Raw genomic sequence first — 20280 nt, 5'->3', positions numbered from 1 at the left:
AAAAAAAACATGTTTAAAAAAAACATGGTTGTAAGTAAAATGACTTCATCACTATCCACTCTACCCTTTTAAGTCATTTTTATATATCATTTATATCCCAGAGTCCAAGTCCTTAAATCCAAAATAGAGAAAAGAACTAAAATTCCAAATAATCAAAAGTACTTGATTATTCAAAATACTACTCAAGGTGAAAAATAGCCGTCACTTACCGGGCTGTGTACATTTTACAAACAAAACACTTTCTGGTCCATAGCCAATGCTTCTTGATAAGAAGGGGATAAAGTGTCCTATCCAAGCAGTCGTCATGATGCACAAGCCTTTTGTATATGAGAAAATAATCATATTAAAGTACAAAGTCTTCTGATCTATAAAGAATTAAATAGACCGGCAGCTCAATATCAAGAACAAAGTAGCTGTATATTTTTTGCTAGGAAAAGATTTGAGTATAACTGGTATTACATCAGGATTTACCAAAATGTGTTCAACAAAACACTTCTGCAAAAGAGCACTGTGGTTAAACAAGGTTTTCTTTCCTATAAAAGTTCCAAATCCCTTTATGGTTATGTGCACTGACACTAAGAGAAAAACACTGTATGCAGCATACCTTGAGTATTTTCATAGGAAACTCTTTCCTTTGATCAATACTTAACTACCTTTTTTTTTTTTTAAAAGATTTATTTATTTATTCGTACAGAACTGGGGTACAGGCCAGAGATGCGGAGGGTGAGAGGATTCACCAGAGACAGAGCTGGAAGCAGAACAGGCAGATCTACGAAGTACACTGCTGAGGGGAGCAGCGGGCGGGTCAGGAGAGGTCTGCCACGCCATGTGGTCGCCTCCGGGGCAGGCGGGAATCGAACTCATGCGGAAGTGGCATAGTTTCTTAGTGCAGTGCTTTAACCCGCTGCGCCACCAGGGAGGGCCTAACTACCTTTTTATGGAACTAAGTTTGAGCAAATATACTCAGTACTAATTTATCTAGATTGACAGGTTTGTGTAAAACATGGCTCTTGTTTACTGTCCCCTTTATTAAAATCCAATTCTGGCTACAAATATTATGTGAACTTTAGAGAACTACGCTGTTTTACAGCTCTGTTATACACTCATTCTTAAATGTGTCTCTCCCATTATTCTCGTAGTTCCTTTTCTGTTTTACCTACTCTGCTTTGCAGTCCATGATTTTCAAAGTTTGTTCTTCATGTGAAGTACTTCTGGTAGCTTCCTGATAGTAAGTCCATAGGAGGTAAATTTTTGGAGGGCTAAGACCCCCAAACAGTAGAAGCAGGGACTGTCTGAAAGTTTCAGGTCTGATTACAGGTATGAAAACATATATCATTGTTCCACACACAAATTTTTAAATGGTCTCCCAGAACCAAACCAGGAATATAGCAGGGTTTATTTCTTTTCCACCTTAAAGGTTTATTTATGCATACAGAACTGGGGTGCAGGCCAGAGGTGCAGGGTCAGTGAGAGGATTCACCAGAGAGAGTGGGTAGCAGAACAGGCTGACTGATGAAGTACACTGCTGAGGGGAGCAGTGGGTGAGTCAAGAGAGGTCTGTGCTGGTGGGTCACCTCTCTGGCAGGGGATTGAACTTGTAGTGCAGCAGCTGCGGTTCGCTTGCAGTGCTGCACCTTAAGCGGTTGCAGCACCAGGGAGAGCCCTAGCAGGGTTTATTTCTACATATTTGTCTTTCATAAACTGATAACATCCTAAATAAGAAAATGAATAGCCTTAAGAGAGGGAAATACCGGCTGTACAATATAACTAATCCTCAAATCTCAGCTAAGACTATTTTAGCTCCCTCCCAATTAATCTTTTTCAAAGCATTAAAACTTAACATGTCAAATATTAGAAATTACTCTTCCCTGATTCTTTACCTCCTTCAAATTTTGGCAGAAAGACAAAACCTGGAAATACAGTTTCAAACTTGCAAAGTAGAAAGCTTATATGACATATAATATTGATGACGACTACCTGCCTAGTAGTTGTCTAAATACAAATGAGATACTTTCAAAGTATTAAAATTTTAACACTAAAAACCATAATCTATCTTATATAGCTTTCCCAACACTAATAGAGGATACAGTCACCGCATGAAAGAAAATACTTATTTTTGCCTTTCCATCATGACAGTACAAAAGAGAAAAAAAAAATCTTTTATTTACTATGAAATAAAAGAACAGAAGAAATAGCAGTGTTATTTGTGCTCTCACTTACCTTATGTCAGTAATAACGACAACATGTTCACAGTCTCCCTGGTGACAGTACAAGTAAGGAAAACCCAATTTAATATACAAGTCACTGAAGGTGAAGTCTTCCATGTTAGCAGTCTGAAACTTCCCATAGCCTCTATCATGGGATTCTGACCACTCAATGATAGTTCTGGATAGGGAGGAGAGGACACACAGATTTATCATTGCTCCACAAAAACTAAGTATGACAGAAAGGGTTAGGATTGCAGTATTTCACAAAACCTGGGATATTCAATTAACTGGACAGTTGCCATCTTGATGTGAAAATTACTGTAGTGGCCCTCCCTGGTGGCGCAGCGGGTTAAAGCACAGCACTGAGCAGCTTAGGTCACTTCCGCATGAGTCCGATCCCCGCCTGCTCCGGAGGTGACCACATGGCATGGCAGATCTCTCTGGGCCCGCCCGCTGCTCCCCTCAGCAGTGTACTTCCACAGTCTGCCTGTTTTGCTCCCCACTATGTCTCTGGTGAGTCCTCTCACCCTCCGCATCTCTGGCCTGTGCCCCAGTTCTGTATGAATAAATAAATACATCTTTGAAAAAAAAATTACTGTAGTTTATATATATATACTGAAATATGGAACTCAGGGTTTTTCTTCATCCATTAGAGTAGTTCTCAAAGAGTAGTTTCTGACACCCAAAATTTTCCTTACAAAAATCCTGAAATACCATTTGCCCTTTCAACTTTCATAAATAACTACTTTTCTGGCTACATGTATTGTTACCACTTAGGGTTGAATAAAAACTATGTAACAATGGCACTCGTTTCAGAAAAAATTTTTCACAAAAATGTCCTACAGTTATGTAATGAGACAAATTAGTATTTTAAATTTTTTAGCTTCAATTTCTAATACGGTAAATGTCGACAGTTAAAAATCCACATTAAAAAAGTCTGTGGGCCCTCTCTGGTGGTGCATCGGGTTAAAGCACAGCACTGAGAAGCTAAAGCCACTTCCTCATGAGTTCAATCTCCGCTTGCCACATGGTGTGGCAGACCTCTCCTGACCGGCCCGCTGCTCCCCTCAGCAGTGTACTTCATCAGTCGGCCTATTCTGCTCCTCGCTGTGTGTGTGGTAAATCCTCTCACCGTCCCTGCACCTCTGGTCTGTACCCAAGTTCTGTATCCATAAATAAACAAATCTTTAAAAACAACAACAAAAAAGTCTTTATCTTACATTATTGGGATTACTGAGCTCAAGTATGACTGCTAATTGGAATACATATTTATGGTTATGCTGAAAGAATAACACAAAAACATACATTTTAGATACATATGTATATATATAATACATATTTTAGATATGTATCACTGATAATGACATGATTGATTCAACATATTAGATACATATTTTTTAAATATTAAAAATTTGAAAATCCATACAGATTTTTCATGCTATATACCTAAATGCTAAATGAGACCCGCCCCCTCCCCCCCCACAGACACACACTTAGGACAAACAACAGTATACACTGGACAAACAGAAAAACAGTGAAAGATTACTGTTATCACTTAAATATGAAAACAGATTGATAAAGTGTTCAAGTGGGACTTAAGTTTTTTTAGCTGTACCTAAAGATAAATACAAGATTTACTATAATTTCTTAAACAGTAGATAATACATTAAAAAATAATGCTGAACTTCCCTGGAGGCCTACCGGTTGAGTCTCAGTGCTGTCACCAATGTGACTTGAGTTCAAATCCACATATAGTGCAGCAGACCTCTCTTTGCCTGCTGCTCCCCTCAGCAGTGTGTTTCAGCAAATCTGCTGTTCTGTTTCCCACTCTCTCTGGTAAATTCTCTCACCCTCTGCATCTCTGCCTACACCCCAGTTCTTCTATTCAAAAATATAAAAAATGATGCTGAGAATATAAACAATTAGGACTACATTTTAAACAGTGAAAGAAACTATCACCAGAACAAAAATATACCCTGCTAAATGTTGAGAAAACAGAAAAGCCAAATAGGCAACTTCTCCAAAGAAGACATATAAAGGCCAACAACAGGCACTTGGAATAAAGCTCATTATCAGGTGATAATACTATACTATCAGGGAAATACAAGTCAAAATCACAATGAGATAGCACTTCACACCTGTGAGAGCGGTTCTTATAAAAAGATCAGAAACAAGTGTTGGCAAGGACATGGAGAAAAGGAACCCTCATTCACTGTTGGTGGGAATGTAGAAGGGCCCATTCCCTATGGAAAATGGCATGGAGGTTTCTGAAAATATTTAAAAGTATGTACCACATATGAGCCAGCAATTCCACTTTTAGGTATCTACCTGAAGGCTACAAAAGCACTAATTCAAAGGGATATACACACCCCTACGTTTATTGCATCACCAAGTTATGGAAACAATCTAACTGCCCATCACCTGAGCCGTGGCTAAAAAGATGTGGTACATATACACTGTGGACTACTACTCAACTACATTAAAAAAAAAGATGAATTCTTGACATCTGCCACAACATGCAACTGGAGGGGATTGTGTCATGCAAAGTAAGTCAGGAGGTGAAAGAAAATACCCAATGATATCATTTACATATGGGATACAAAGAAACTAAACAGTCACCTAAAGCCAAACCAGCAAAGAACACCCTAGAAATCTGACTGTAGACTGGAGCTACCAGAAGGTGTAGGATGGAAAGTAAAATAGGGAGGGAGCACAAAGGACCATGGCCGAGGACTTTGGTATCTTGGTGGTATGTTATGAGAGGCAGGGTATGATTCTATACCTCTAAATCATATATGCATGTAGTAAACCAATACCTTCATTAAAATATTTCTCTGGGCCCTTCATGGTGGCGCAGCGGGTTAAAGCACAGCACTAAGAAGCTTAAGCCACTTCTGCATGAGTTCGATCCCCGCCTGCCCCGGAGGTGACCACATGGCAGGTCAGACCTCTCCTGGCCCGCCCGCAGCTCTCCTTAGCAGTGTACTTTGTAGATCTGCCTGTTCTGCTCTCCACTCTGTCTCTGGTGGCTCCTCCCACCCTCCACATCTCTGGCCTGTACCCCAGTTTTGTATGAATAAATGAATCTTTAAAAAAAAAACTCTTTGGTTCATGTTTGTCTTTTTAATAGCTAATCTAATGTGAAAATAATAGTAAGTAGATCTTGAAATGGTCTATGCATTTATTTGGTAGGAAAATTTGCTTCCTGGGTTACAATTTTTTATTAACATACCAGTACCAAGACCAACCAGATGTATTAACTTGGAAAATACTTTAAAACTGAGAAAGGTAGTTTTTGACCAAACAAAACGATGTAACAAAATAATTTCTGGGCAGAGTTCTTAACAGACTAGTAAGTGGGGCAGTGGAAATAATTACTTTTGAGAATAAGAAATAAAAAATCTTTGAGAAAATTTTTAGAAACTGTACCTGCTCAAGTCTCTGCATTCAGGGTAACGTTTATCATTGTAAAATGTTCCTTCAAAATAAAAGAAGGCTGATTTGTAAAGGTCCTATAAGAAAAAAGATGGTATTAAAAGAAAGCCCACTATTAGCAATTATGAAATTCCTCTAAGTATTTAATGCAAAATTTGTAAGTCATGAAATTATACAATATGTTACAATAGCCTTATGCTATTAGTCGTTAATTTCATATTTAGTGGGACTCGCCTAAGTGACAAGTATTATGATAGTTACTCATAATAAAGGGGTAAAAACACACTGCTGCTATTTGCAATTTTATCCTGTTGCTCTTTTCAGTGGTTGAGAATGGGATCTCACACCCTGACGTGTGCCTGGAGTTCAGAGACAATATTTGGACTAGTTGTAAATTTGGGAGTCCTAAGATTTATAGCAGTAACTCTGGACAAGATTGCCTAGGGAGTACACAGAGAGGGAAGGTCTGACGATTGGCTCAGAGGTTTTTACAAGTCAGGAAGATGTGAAACATCTTAAAATTCACTCAGAGAGGAAGAGAAACAGTTGAATCTGATGTGTTTCAAGGAAAAAGGATTATCCAACTGTGTTATATGCTGATGAGAGGTTAAATAAGATGAGAAGTAAGAGACCATGGTATACCACATTAGAAAGAGCAATTTTGGGGCCCTCCCTAGTGGCACAATAGGTTAAAGCACAGCACTATCAAGCTATCTGCAGTCACTGCAACACGAGCTCAATCCCCAGCCAGGGAAGTGACCTACATGGTGCAGCAGACCTCTCCTGACCTACCCGCTGTTCCCCTCAGCAGTGTACTTCATCAGTTGTTCTGCTCCCCACTCTGTCTCTGGTGAATCCTTTCACACCCCCTCACCTCTGGCCTGTACCCCAGTTCTGTATGCATAAATAAATCTTTAAAAGAGTGATTTTGGTGGAAAAGAAGTCAGTGTAAAGACAAGGTAGATGAGAAAAAGGGGAACAATTTTAGGTTTTTTTTTTTTAAACAGGCAAGTCAATGCAATGGAAAAAACGGACAAAGCAGGGAGAGGTGATAACGACAAGAATGAAATCCTTGGTTATGCAGGAAGGAATGGAATCCAGTTTAGGCCTTGGATAGAGATAGTTCTCTGCCTGAGTTGTATCAGGTGACAGAATTAGTTCAGTTTTGCCCTCTCATGAAACTTAGAAGGATCAAGGCTTTGTTGGATACTTTATTGGTTAAACAATCCCTTCTAAAAACTTCGTGGGTGGCCACCCTGGCGCTTTGCTCCCTTCTATCCTTATGTAGTATGTAGGGGCTTTCTGTGATTTTGAGAGTATAATTTTGGGAAATCTTAGCAAGGGCCCACACCAGATATTATGCCCCTGCTTGCTATTGGTCCTTGGACTGACAAGTCTTTCGATAGGCAAGGAAATTTGAAAATGAACTCCAACTCCTTTGATGGGGCAAGTTATGCCAGATTGAAACTCATATAGAGTTTGAAAGAGGAGGAAATGAATAACAAATTCAAATGTTACAATGAAGACAAGCTGAGTGAATATTAAAGAGACCAACTGGTTAGGTAACTGTTTATTATCTATGACCTTAGAAGGGAGAGTATCTGTAGAATGACTGAGAAATTAATGGGAGACGAGGAAATCAAAAGTAAATTTAGCCTAATTGTTGAAAAAAGTCTCAATGCTACAGAGAAGGAAAAAGATAGTGACAAATGGCACGAAAGAAAGCATTTACTGAACTATTTATGAGCCTACTAGAGTAATCCCTGTTTCTCTAGCTTGTTATCAATTTATGGGGATAAAAAAAAATCACCTTACCTTGCTGATGTGTTCAGGAGCTTGGTCAGGAGTGTTGCTGAATTCTCCACCAATCTGGAGGTCACTAACACAGCAAATTGAATCCCTCAGCTCTGTGAGTTTTTGACTGCCCAATACCAACATTGTCTGGTATGGTTTGTGTTCTTTGTGCTAAGTCAAATGATAAATAATTATCCACTTAGCAATTAAACCACAAACTCTAAAGACCACATCTGATTAAATTACTAGTTTTCTTAACTTATCTCTACAACTTGGTGTTCTGTTATTTTCTCAGATTCTGAGTTTGTCTATTTGGCAACTGTTATATAGGTCCAAACTAATGACCAAAGTTCTTTATATTTCCCCTGTAATCCAGAGCTGATATTGTGAAACTACTTTCTCTAACTAGTTCTCAGAAGCCAGTATTTCCCCTGAATCAACACAGAGCCAGCTACTAAACAACTGCGGGCAATCCTGAGATTCCAGAGTCCTCTGGAATTATTCCATTTAGCTATTCCTAAGCTCTTCACCCTGCCTTAACTTTCCCACGGAAACCCTGTGAAGGCTTGGTCTGTGCTTTCCCTTCCCTCCTTTCTGTCTGCTAACACCATAGTGCTGTTTCATCTCAGAAAATATATGTAAAAAAAATCTTTAAATGGCATTGGCCTCGAGTGTTGTCACCCAGCTACCTCCATAAATTAAAATCCCACAGGAACAACTGAGCTACTTGGTGATGAGTTGTTTGCGCTGTTCCTTTTCTCCCTTGCTCATTCACTTTTCACAGAGTAATCTTAGAAGATGGGGACCAGTGGGTGCTCATGAGGGGCATTAGTGCTCTTGTAAAAGACCCTGTATATGAGAAATCTGTGACCCAGAAAAGTGCCTCAAGCAACTGCATGGGCCCCATGATCTTGGACTATCAGCCTCCAGAACTGTGAGAAGTAAACATCTGTTGTTGATAAGGCACGCAGTCTGTGCTTTGTTATAGCAGACGGAACAGACTATGAAGACTGATACGTGGTAATAAAACTTCTTCTGTTTAACCTAAAGTTTATAATCAGGATCCCACTAAAATGACAAATGACAGCCTCTGGAATATAACTTCATTACCACTATTGTCTTTTAAGATTTCCTAGAACTTAGAAGTTATTTCATTTAAGTCTTGCAATTAAGGGCCTCCTTGGTGGTGCAAGGGGTTAAGTCTCAGCACTATGAAGCTATCAGCAGCCACTGCAGCACGGGTTCAATCCCGAGCCAGGGAGCTGACCATGTGGCACTCTGACCTCTCCTGTCTTGCCCGCTGCTCCCCTCAGCAGTGTATCTCAATGGGCCCCCTTGTTCTGTCCCCACTCTGTCTCTGGTTAATCCTCTCACCTTCACCCCACACCTCTTGCCTGTACCACAGTTCTTATATGCATAAATAAATCTTAAAAAAGAAAGTCAAACAATTAATCTATACTCATAACTACAGAAATGAAGCCATATTAATTTTGTTCTATTGTTTTTAATTGATAATTTGGAATCCCAGTTTAAGTCATTAGTACTAAGTATATCCAGATGCTTCATAAAAATCTGTTTATCAATAAGTACAATTTATATATCATAATTTTCAATAAAATCTTATCAAACTTAATGCCATATATTTGGGAAATCAAATATATACAGAATTCTTTTTATTACATTCCTATGAAATTCCTGGACCCCAGACCTATTAACTTTCTTCATTTTCATCAAAGAGTAGCTCTATTTAGTTCATTCAATAATTCCCCAAATATACTGAATTACTATACAGATGTCACCCCATTCCTTCAGTAACCTATTCTGCAAAAAAATTTTGAGAATTCATAAAACAGAATTATATATGCTTTCAAATGTTTATAGTGCAGAAATCAAATATATATTCCAATACTCTTAACTATAATCCTATTGATCAAGAGATTATTTAAATTTTGGCCTTAAATTTAAGATACTAAAACAAAGAACCTAACAATACAGACAGGATATTAAATAACACATGCTTATATTTATTTTGAACCTGACAGAATGTGAATCTTCAAATTAAATCCTTTTACAAAAATCACCAGTTATCAGTGAAATCTAAAAGGTTTTACTACTGACCTTATGAAATATAACAGGGTACAAGATATTTACAGATAGGATAAGCTCTCCCTCTCCAATCATGTCAGCTGGATTTTCAGGCCTTTTTCCTATGGCATGTGACTCCTGGAGAAGGAAAATTAATTAGTAAAAGACCTTAAAGCCAGACACTGTGACTTAGATAAGAGGCAATGTGGAACAATGGCTATAAGCAAGGGCTTGAGTCAGACAGCCCTGGGTTTGGCTATTAATTCTACTTCAAGAAAACTGTTAAAATCTTACTAAGTTTTAGTTTTATTTCTGTAAAAAACAGAAACTACTTAATTTTTTTTATTACAAAAGTTTACTTTTACATCATTTTGTACATTTTTTTTCCATCTCAATTGTAATCCCCGCAGGTAGAAACTACTTAATTTTATTGTTGCTGAGAATATTTACACAGAGCATATAATAAGATGTTTGGTAGTAAGTGTTTAGCAAATGATGATGAGGCAGAAATACCAATTAGTGTTAGTGTAACATTGGCATTTACAGTTGCTAATATGTTTACATATTTTGTAAGCTATTTGACAGATGAAGATTAAGAATTTCATTGATTTACCCAACAAAAATGAGTAAATCATAGTTAGGATGCAAACACATAACATAGTTAGGATGCAAACACGTATCTGGCCCTAAGGCCCATGCTTTACAACACTGACACATCTTACTATGTCAAACTCCTTTACATGTACTTAATAACTATAAAATAGGGCCATTAGACTGATATGGTTTAGAAATAAAGATGCAAAAGATGTTTTAAAAATAAGTAGGAGTGACATCATGCAAAATAGTGGAATAGAAAGCTTTAGGTATCAGCCTTGCCACCAAAACAATCTTTAAGATGGAAAGAGAGATTAGAAGAGCAACTATTTTGGAACTAGGGAAAAAATCCATTTAAGGTGCTATCAAAAGGAATGCAATACTTAAAAATAAAGACAACCTAAATAATTTGAAAACATCTCTTCATGGATTAGAAGACGTAATATTGATAAAACGACAACACTACCCAAAAAGATACATACGCAGATTCAATGCAATTTCTAAACAAATCTGTGATACTTTCCCCCCCAGAAATAGAAATACCCATCCTAAAATTCATATGGAAATTCAAGTGACCATGAGTAGTTAAAACAATTTTGAATAAGAACAAAATTGAACAGAGGTCACTAAAAGCTAGAGGAAGGGAAAATGGAGAATTTATTGTTTAATGGATTTAAAAATTATGTTTGGGATGATGAAAAAGTTCTGTAAATAGTGGTGATACGCAGCATGTGAATATACTTAGTCACTTAATGGAACATTTAAAAATGTTTAAAAAATACAATTTTGTTATGCACAATTTATCATGCACATGCAAAAAGTGGGGTACTGCATGCTCTGGTGTATTATCAAGTGCCCAACAAAGAGTCTGACACATAGTAGTTCTCTATGCAGTGTAAGAATGTATACGAAATGAACCCTTCACATATCCTTAAATTTCTCTGAGGAATTTTACAGAGCAGACAACAGATTAAGGAAAGAATGTAGTCAAAGTAAAACAAACATGACAAAACTGCAGAAATTGGGTGGTATCAAAAACAGCATGAATTAGCTTAACACAAAGAGCAAGACGATACCAAAATAAATAAAGAAATCAAGGATGGAATTTAAAAGAGTCAAATACACCAGCATTTGGATTCTTTGGGTCTCTCTTTCTACTAGCTTCCAGTTCTAGTAAAAATTCTGTAGCTTGTTTTCAACTAAACATAGCTAATGTAGTTACCATACAGTCATCCTTAATATTCATCCAATGACACAGCTTACTGTAGCCTGGGAAAAGTAAAAAATATAATTCTTACCATCTCATAAGCAAATGTTTCCTGTCTGCAGACCCGATCTATCGTTATGGTTTCTTCCCGATGCTCCATAAGTTTCTTTCTAATCCTGTTATAAAAACAGGAAATATCAAATTTCACTATTCATTAAAAAAAAATTATTTATACATTCAAGAACTGAGGTATAGGAAGAGATGTGAAGGTGGTGAGAGGATCACCAGGGACAGAGAAGAGAGCAGAACAGGCAGATCTACTGACAGGTGGAGGAGGGGAGACAGGAGAGGTCTGCTGCACCATGAGGGTCACCTCCCTGGCCAGGGATTAAACTCATGTTTCAATGGCTGGTGATAGCTTAAGAGCTCTGTATTTAACCCCTACACCACCATGGAGGCCCCAAATTTCAATATTCTTTACTGGGCTTACAAAACACCTTTAATACCTACCTTTTTAATAATGAGCTAAATTTTTAAAAAAGATTTATTTATTTATGCAGAACTGGGGTATAGGCCAGAGGTCCAGGGGCAGTGACAGGATTCACCAGAGACAGAGTGGGAAGCCGAACAGGCAAACTGATGAAGTACACTGCTGACGGGAGCAGTGGGTGGGTCAGGAGAGGTCTGCCACGCCATGTGGTTCAACTCCGGGGTGGGGACTTGAACTCATGCTAAAGTGGCTTTAACTTCTTAGTGCTGTGCTTTAACCCGCTGCACCACTAGGGAGGGCCCAAGCTATATATTTTTTATATTGAAATAATTAATTTTAGATTTATAAGTCTTATGCTGAAGTTGGTATTGTGCCCTATTTGTTAATGCATTTATAACTGTATTTTCTAGCATATCCTATAGTTTTTCTTTAACACTGTTATATAATTTGGTGTATATATAATCATACATAGTTTATCCTGATGTGGTTTGTGGTTTTTAGCATTAATAGTATAGTCTGCACAAGACAGTGTTAAGAATGTTATTAAGACTGATCTTATTGAGTGTGTTCTCTAATCACAGCAGTATGAAAAGAGAAATCAACTACAAAAGGAAATCTGGAAAGATTTCAATCATGTGGATACTGAACAACTGTGCTACTGAATAATTTGCTACTGAATAACTATTAAGTCAATGAAAAAATTAAAGGAGAAGTAATAAGTTCTTGGAGAAAAACAAAAATGAATAGGTACTCCCTGGTTGCCTAATATCATGAAGCAGCAGACCTCTCCTGTCTCCCGCTGCTCCCCTCAGCAGTGTACTTTGTCCGTCTGCCGGTTCTGTTCCCCATTCTGTCTCTGATGAATCCTCTCACCATCCCTGTACCTCTGGCCAGTACCCCAGTTCTGTATGCATGAAGAAATACATCTTTTTAAAAAATGAAGAAACAAGTTATCTGAATCTATAGAACACAGGAAAATTCGTACTTAAGGGGAAGTTTATAGCAATACAGGCTTACACCAAAGTCATGAAAAATCCAAAATGAACAATCTAACCTTATACTTGAAGGAACTAAATGAAGGAATAAATGAAGTCAAAAGCCAGCAGTAGTAAGAAGATAAAAATCAGAGCAGAATTAAAATAACTCAAAAAGATAATATCAAGGATCAATGAAACTTGTTACTTTGAAGATTAACAAAATTGATGAGTCATTAGCTAGGTTCATTAAGAAAAAAAGAAACAACTATAATAAACAAATTGAAGTGAAAGAATTTATAATAGGTAAGACAAAAATACAAAAGACCATCAGACTACTATGAATATATATGACAATAAGAGAACCAAATAGTTTCACCAATGAGTTCTACCAAGCTTTTACATAGTATTTTATACTTATCCTTCTCAAACTTCCAAAAAATAGGAAAGGTGAGAGAACACTTCCAAATTCATTTTGTATGGCAACATTGTCTTAATATGAAAAGCAGACTAGGAGATCTCAAAAAAAAAAAAGATGTTATCACTGATGAACACAGATGCAAAAATCTCAACAAAACTTTAGCCAACTGAATTTAAAAGATCAGACATCATGGCCAAGTAGCATTTATTGCAGAGATGGTTCCAATACACAAAACCAATTTTTTCCATTACACATCAACAAAGGGAAGGATAAAAATCATAAAATCCTATCAATAGATTCAGAAAAGGCATTTAACAATATTTAACATCCATTTATGCTAAAGCTCTCAATAAAACAGAGATAAAAGAAACATACCATAAGTAATCAAAGGTAAAACATGACGAACCCACAATTTACTCAGTTATAAATAACTAAAAATTTTCCTTTAATATTGGGGACAAGACAAGGCTGTTCATGCTTATTTCTACCATTCAACATAGTACTGTAAGTCTGAGTCAGAGCAATTAAACAAGTAATAAAAGGTATGGAATTTGGATAAGCAGTAAAACTATTAACTGGCAGATGATACACAGAAAACCCAAAATATTCCACAAAAAAATACATAATACATAAAATGTATATATACATAATGTATGCAGGATACAGAATACAAAAAAATTAATCAGTACAGTAAAACATCATGCTACAAAATCAATATATAAAAACTGTTGCATATCTGAAAAAAAGAAAAACTGTTATATTTCTATAGGTGAACAATGACCTAGAAGGAAAAGAAATTAACAATTCCATCAAAAATAAATACCTAGGCATAAATCTAACCAAAAAAATGAAATATAGGCCTCCCTGATGACACAGGGGTTAAAGTCAGCATTATCAAGCTGTTGCCAGTCATTGTAGCATGAGTTCAGGGGGAGCTGGCCCCTATGGCTCAGCAGACCTTTCCTGTCTTGCCTGTGCTCCCCTCAGAAGTGTATTTCAGTGGGTCCGCATGTTCTGCTCTCCAATCTGTCTCTGCTGAATCCTCTCACCCCCACACCTCCGGCCTACACCCAGTTCTTGTATGCATAAATATATAAAAATAAGTCTTAAATAAATATAAGTGAAACATATATACTGAAAGTTATAAGACACTGTTAAAAGAAACATAGAAATGAGAAGATAAATTGGGAGAATCACAATGTTAAAATGGCCATCTTACTTCAAGCAAAATACAGATTCTAGAGGCATTTCTCAGATACCAATAGAACAAACAATATTAAAGTTTGTATGGGTCTACAAATGACCCTAAAGAACTAAAGAGGATAAACAGGCAACATGGCCCTGTAGCAAACTATACTACAAAGTTAAAGTAATCAAAATAGTACAGTTTTGGACTACAAACAGACACATAAATCAGTGGAACAGAACTGAGAGTCCAGAAATAAACCTTCATCTATTTGGACAGTTAATTTACAACAAATGAGTCAGGAGCGCACACTGGGAAGGAAGACTCTGTAGTAAATGTAATTGAGAAAACTGACAGTCACAAAAATAAAGAACCAAAACTGGACCATTACCTTATACTAAACACAAATACTAATTCAAAATGGATAAACAATTTGAAAGACTTAAAATCTCCTAAGGTACTCAGAAGAAAATATGGACATGGGCCTTTGAAATGTCTTTAGAGATTTAAATTTTTAGGCATGGGAAACAAATCAAAAATAAACAAGTGGAGCTACATGAAATTGAAAATAAACCAATGTGAAAATAAAAAGGCAACCTATGGACTGGGAAAAGATATTCACAACCCATCATATGACAAGGGATAAATGCCTAGTATATAGAAAGAACAAAAAACTCAATCAAAAATGAACCAATATGTCTCCAAAGACATTTAGAACGCCAACAGGCACATGAAAAGATGTTCATCATCCCTAATCATCTGGGCAACACAAATCAAAATCACAATGAGATATCTTTATCACACCTGTAAGAATGGTGCCTATCAAAAAGACAAGTGCTGGCAAGGGTATGGAGAAAAAATCCCTTTATACATTATTAGCTTTAATAAAAGTAGTGCAGCCACTTTGGAAAACTGTGAAAATGTCTCAAAAAATCAAAAATAGAACATACCACATTAAAACACTGTTCAAAAAAAATAGCCCTATGTTCACTGTAGCAATAGTTACAACAAGCAAGATACGGAAACAACCTTAACACCCATGACAAATGACTGGATAAAGATGTGCTATACATCTATTTGGCTATAAAAAACATGGATGGAACTTGAAGGGATTACGCTAAGTAAAATGAGTCAGAAAGAGAAATATCAGACAATTTCACTCACGTATAGTATATAAAATACCAAGCTAACAAAACAAAAGCAAATCCTTTGGATTTTGACACCTGAACTATATGTATCATAGGGGAAGAAGATGGAGAAGGCAAGAGGAATGAATAGAAAGGGTCAATTAGATGGTGGCAGGTTATCAAAACTTTGGTTGGGAGGCATGGTGTGGTGTATATTTGAAGTTGTACTCTCTCCCAAGTCTACAAACTAAAATCCTCTCTTTGGTCAAAAAAAATTCAAAAGCAGCGAAGGTTATTTAGCTTTCAATGGAATAAACAATAACAACATGTATCAAAGGAGAGTCAGTCTTTTTAAGTACCTTTCTCCCTACCTCTTTACATGCACAAAATGAGTCAAGCCGCTCTTCTGTTACATAGGGAAGAGGAAAAAGTGCTAGAGATTTATTTTATTTCTTTTCTTTTCTTTTTTTTTTAAAGATTTATTTATTTGTGCATACAGAACTGGGGTACAGGCCAGAAGCTCAGGGGCGGTGAGAGGCTTCACCAGTGAGAGTGGGGAGCAGAACAGGCAGATCTACAAAGTACACTGTTGAGGGGAGCAGCAGACGGGTCAGGAGAGGTCTGAAACGCCATGTGGTCACCTCGGGGGCAGGCGGGAATTGAACTCATGTGGAAGTGGCTTTAGCTTCTTAGTGCAGTGCTTTAACACGCTGCGCCACCAGGGAGGGCCGAGATTTATTTTATTCCACAATAAAGAGATCATGTGTTTTGGTTCAGGTTTTATTTTTTATTTTTACTTTTTTTAAATATTTTTACATTTTTAAGTTATTGTTAGAAGAAAGGTAGGTTTACAGAAAGAAAGCAAAGAGGCACAGATTTTGGCTGTTGGCACATGTCTAATTTACTTGTAGTCCTGTTAAGATTATTAATAGTACTATCGTGGCCCTCCCTGGTGGCGCAGCAGGTTAAAGCACAGCACTGAGAATCTAAAGCCGCCTGCGCATGAGTTCGATTCCCGCCTGCCCGGAGGTGACCACATGGTGCGGCTGACTTCTCCTGACCCGTCCACTGCTCCCCTCAGCAGTGTACTTCGTCGATCTGCCTGTTCTGCTCCCCACTCTGTCTCTGGTGAAGCCTCTCACCGCCCCTGAGCCTCTGGCCTGTACCCCAGTTCTGTATGCACAAATAAATAAATCTTAAAAAAAAAAAATAGTACTATCATAAATGCAGTAGCTTCAAAGAATGTCAAAGTAATCCCAGTTGAGGAATGCTGTACTAACTCCTTTTAAATAATTTCTATAATTCTACCCACATTTCCTAAGGAAAGAAAAGAAAGCCAGAGAGAGTTTATTGATATGGTGGCAGAAAAAGGCCAGGGGAAGCAAAGTGTAAAGCAGTCTTAAAATTACTATTTAACAAGGCTTAATAAAATCAGAATAAGTCAATGAGCATGTTATTAACTACAGCAAAAGATTATGCTTTGCTTATAATTATCACCAAAATTCTTTTTCCAGCCAATTTCTAAAACTCACTTCCTCCCTCTGGTTTATAAAAATTTCATTTATTCCACTCATTCTATAAATATCTACTGATTCCCCATTATATGTCAGTTCTAAGAAATGGGAATTTAGCAGTATGTATATGACAGATATAGCTTATGGAATCTTTAAGTCTAGTTACGAAGACAGAAAACTGAACAAGTATATTATATGTGTGTGAGTATTTCAATTTCAATAGAAAAGTATTGAGATGTAGTTTCTAGAACCTCATTTAAGAGTCTAAGGATGCTCAGGAAACAGCAAAACCAGCAAGGAAAAATAAGGTGTGTGTGTGGGGAGGGGCAAGAGGATAAGGAGGAATGAATATTTTAGGCAAAGGCTACATCTTTAAAAAAGATTTAGTGTTTCTGGAGCATGGCATAGATAAAGCTAAAAAAGATCATTAAGTTCCATTCTGCAGAGGTGCTTTTGAGTCACTTAAGAACTCAGGACTTTTGCTTCGGGCAACTGAAAAGATTTTAAGTAAGAGAGCTCCAAGATCAGATCCAAGAATAAATAAAAAGCAGTACAATAGGATTAAGGGCTGTAATAGATGAAGGAGTTTGGATTCTCAAGAAGCATAGAAGAACTTTAGAAATGCCAGAAGAATTCAAGACATTATAAATGCACATACTGAATCCTAAGGACAAGAGATGGGTTTTGGTAATGTGGAAAGGAATCTGAGGGTCTCAAAGTTAAGGTGAGATTCAGAGGGAAGAAGACATGTGCATCCTGAACCATTTGGAAAAGTGCAAATTGAAGATAAATCTGAAAATGTAGACTGGGATTATATGTGGAAGGCTTCAGATGACTTAAGAATTCTGAAATATGTCTACAGAAAAAAGAATCGTTAACAATCTCTCAGCAAAGCAGCAAGTTTAGGTGATAGCATGACATAAACCTGAAGGAGAAAACACTAGAGCTAAGAGAGGAACCTTTCAAAGATCCAAGTATCACTAATACAAATATTTGTTGTGGGGCACAAATTTTCCATATTATTACAAAAGAAACCATGTAGAGTTGCAATGACTGCCTGAATTTTTGAGGTGGACAATAGAAAGAGTTGGATTAAAGATGACAGTCATGGCAGAGATGGTGTGAAGTGTGCCACAACCTGGATATTATAAATTTTACTACTACATGCATAATTATCTGAAAATTGTATATTATTATAGTATTATATTATCTACAATAGGCAGTTTTTCTCAAAGTGTAGCTATCAGACTGGAATTACCTGTGAGTAATCACATCCACACAGAGAGAATAACTACTAAAAACTTTTGCAGCAATATGACAATAATTTTACTTTTTAATTTAATGAAAAAAAAATTAGACTTCCACTATGTTTGTCTCTTAACCCCAGTTTTCTAGGAATTCACTTTTACCCAATTTTACAAAAGTACACATCTGTCAAAAATGAAAAAAAAAAATCTGGTCTTTTACCAGAGTTTTAAGAAATACTATTATTATTTAGCTGCACCTTAAATCTTAGGTAGACTACTTTGGAAACATTCATTTAAAAGTAAACAAAAATTTGAGTACAGATTGAATATTATTAGAGATTATGTATTTACTGCTAATTTCCTTAGGTGTGATAATACACTACCTGTAAAATAATGATGCTTTTAGGAGTTATATGTTATTGTATTTTGTGGTAAATTACCATGATATCTATAACTTAATAGTTCAGCAACAGAAAACACACAGCAGGTATTTCAAACACACACTAAATTAAATATAGTCAGGTATTAACAAGGGTTGAGTTGTAGGATGTGAATATATAGATAACAAGAATATACTTTCACCTTTTAAATAACATAATGTTGGAAAAAATATTTAAATAAATAATACATAATAAAAAATGAGGTCACTCATACCCCAAAGTCACCAGGTCAGTATTCTCAGGGAGGACTTCTGGATCTTCACCTTCCTCAAGGCACCTTAGTTTATCAAGACTGAAACAGAAAAAAAAAAAGGATATGCAATCAGGCATCTTGTATTGGACAATCAAGTTTGTGTCCTAAATAAATCACTGTATAGTTAAGAAAAAAAAAAAATTCAGCGGGCGGCCCAGAGACCAGAATTCTACGTAAATTTCTGTACCCACATTCTATAAAGAAAAAGGCGAAATGAAGATGGTCATTACCATTAAGCACAGAAGGAGATCGTTAAAGGTTATTTTTATATTTTCTCCCCAAATCAGGCACTTTTGGGGAAAAAGTCAGTAACCCTTTATTCGAGAGGTCCTCAGAAGAGACTATAGTTAATCCTGGTTCTAACACTCTGGAAGGAGGTTATGTCTCCTCCCAGCATCACCAGTAACTGAAGGTTTCATCAGTGTCAAGCTGTTAATGACAAGTACACGTCTCTATTACTGTTTGTCTCTAGCTCTGATTCGATATTAACAAGCACTTTAAAAATAAAAGGAAAAAAATCTTTTAAGCAGCTCTCGCATTCCTTCACTCCAGCTCGGAGAAATCATGTGTTCCGAACACAGGACTTCTGGTGTTCCGGGAAGGTTCCAGCATGCTGAAAGGGCGATCCTTCCACCCAGAGGTCTACACCACAGGATCTCCCAACGAGGAGTCCCAGAGGGGGGCAGAAAACTAGGCAGCACCCTACTTGGCCTCAAGCAGCAAGAGACCCTCAGTTCCGCACTCACCCGCAGACTGCCCTTAGCTCGGCTGCTGCCTCCAGGCTGCATCCCAGATCCCGGGCCACCTCCGCATCCTCCCTTCCAGAGTCGGCGACCCTTCGGCTCCCGATCAGCGTGGGTGCCAGCGGCTCCCTCAGAGACATGTCCCCTGTACCGCGTAAACGGCCACGCCACAGTTCCCCGAAAGCGCCCACATGGAACGCGCGGGTGTTTAGCTCGGGAAGTTCGTACTCGGGGAAGTTGGAGCCCCCACTGTCGGAGAGCGGGTCCTGCCTGCCGCCCACTCCGCTACACGCTGGGCCGCTCCGGACGCCTTCAGCCATGTTCGCCCCACTCCCTTCCTAGCAAAAGCCGAACGACCAAGACCTCGCGCAGCGTAATGGGACTTGTAGTCGCAAGCGGTCACGGACGGCAAGCTGCAGGGCTGCGCGCGAGACGATTCAGACACTACATTTCCCGGCAGGCCCCGGGTGGGACCCGCCCCCGGGCGCGGCGACCCGAGCCTCAGCGTTTAGGCTGAGCGCATTGTTCTCAGCTCGCTGTCGAGTGGCGAGGGCTTACGGTTC

General features: G+C 37.7%; 1 protein-coding gene across 2 annotated transcripts; it reads right to left on the bottom strand.

Moving 5' to 3' along the window:
* Positions 1-181: 181 nt before the first annotated feature.
* Positions 182-20038, bottom strand: SNAPC3 (small nuclear RNA activating complex, polypeptide 3, 50kDa). 2 transcript variants are annotated; one of them, XM_012721138.1, is made up of 8 exons: positions 19721-20038; positions 18936-19013; positions 11414-11498; positions 9555-9659; positions 7458-7607; positions 5637-5719; positions 2221-2385; positions 182-317 (listed from the first exon to the last, which is right to left on the bottom strand). In XM_012721138.1, the coding sequence occupies exons 1-8, from the start codon at positions 20035-20037 to the stop codon at positions 206-208; spliced, it is 1095 nt and encodes a 364-aa protein (XP_012576592.1). In that variant the 5' UTR covers position 20038; the 3' UTR covers positions 182-205. The 2 variants fall into 2 exon arrangements, with proteins under 2 accessions (XP_012576592.1, XP_012576593.1); XM_012721139.1 differs by lacking the exon at positions 2221-2385.
* Between the last annotated feature and the right edge of the window lie 242 nt (positions 20039-20280).

This window comes from Condylura cristata, unplaced genomic scaffold (assembly GCF_000260355.1).
Source record: "Condylura cristata isolate star-nosed mole 26May11 unplaced genomic scaffold, ConCri1.0 scaffold00006, whole genome shotgun sequence".
In the NCBI taxonomy this organism is placed as follows: Eukaryota; Metazoa; Chordata; class Mammalia; order Eulipotyphla; family Talpidae; genus Condylura; species Condylura cristata.
Note: the sequence above shows the minus strand (reverse complement) of the source record. Positions and strands in the feature narration are given on the sequence as shown.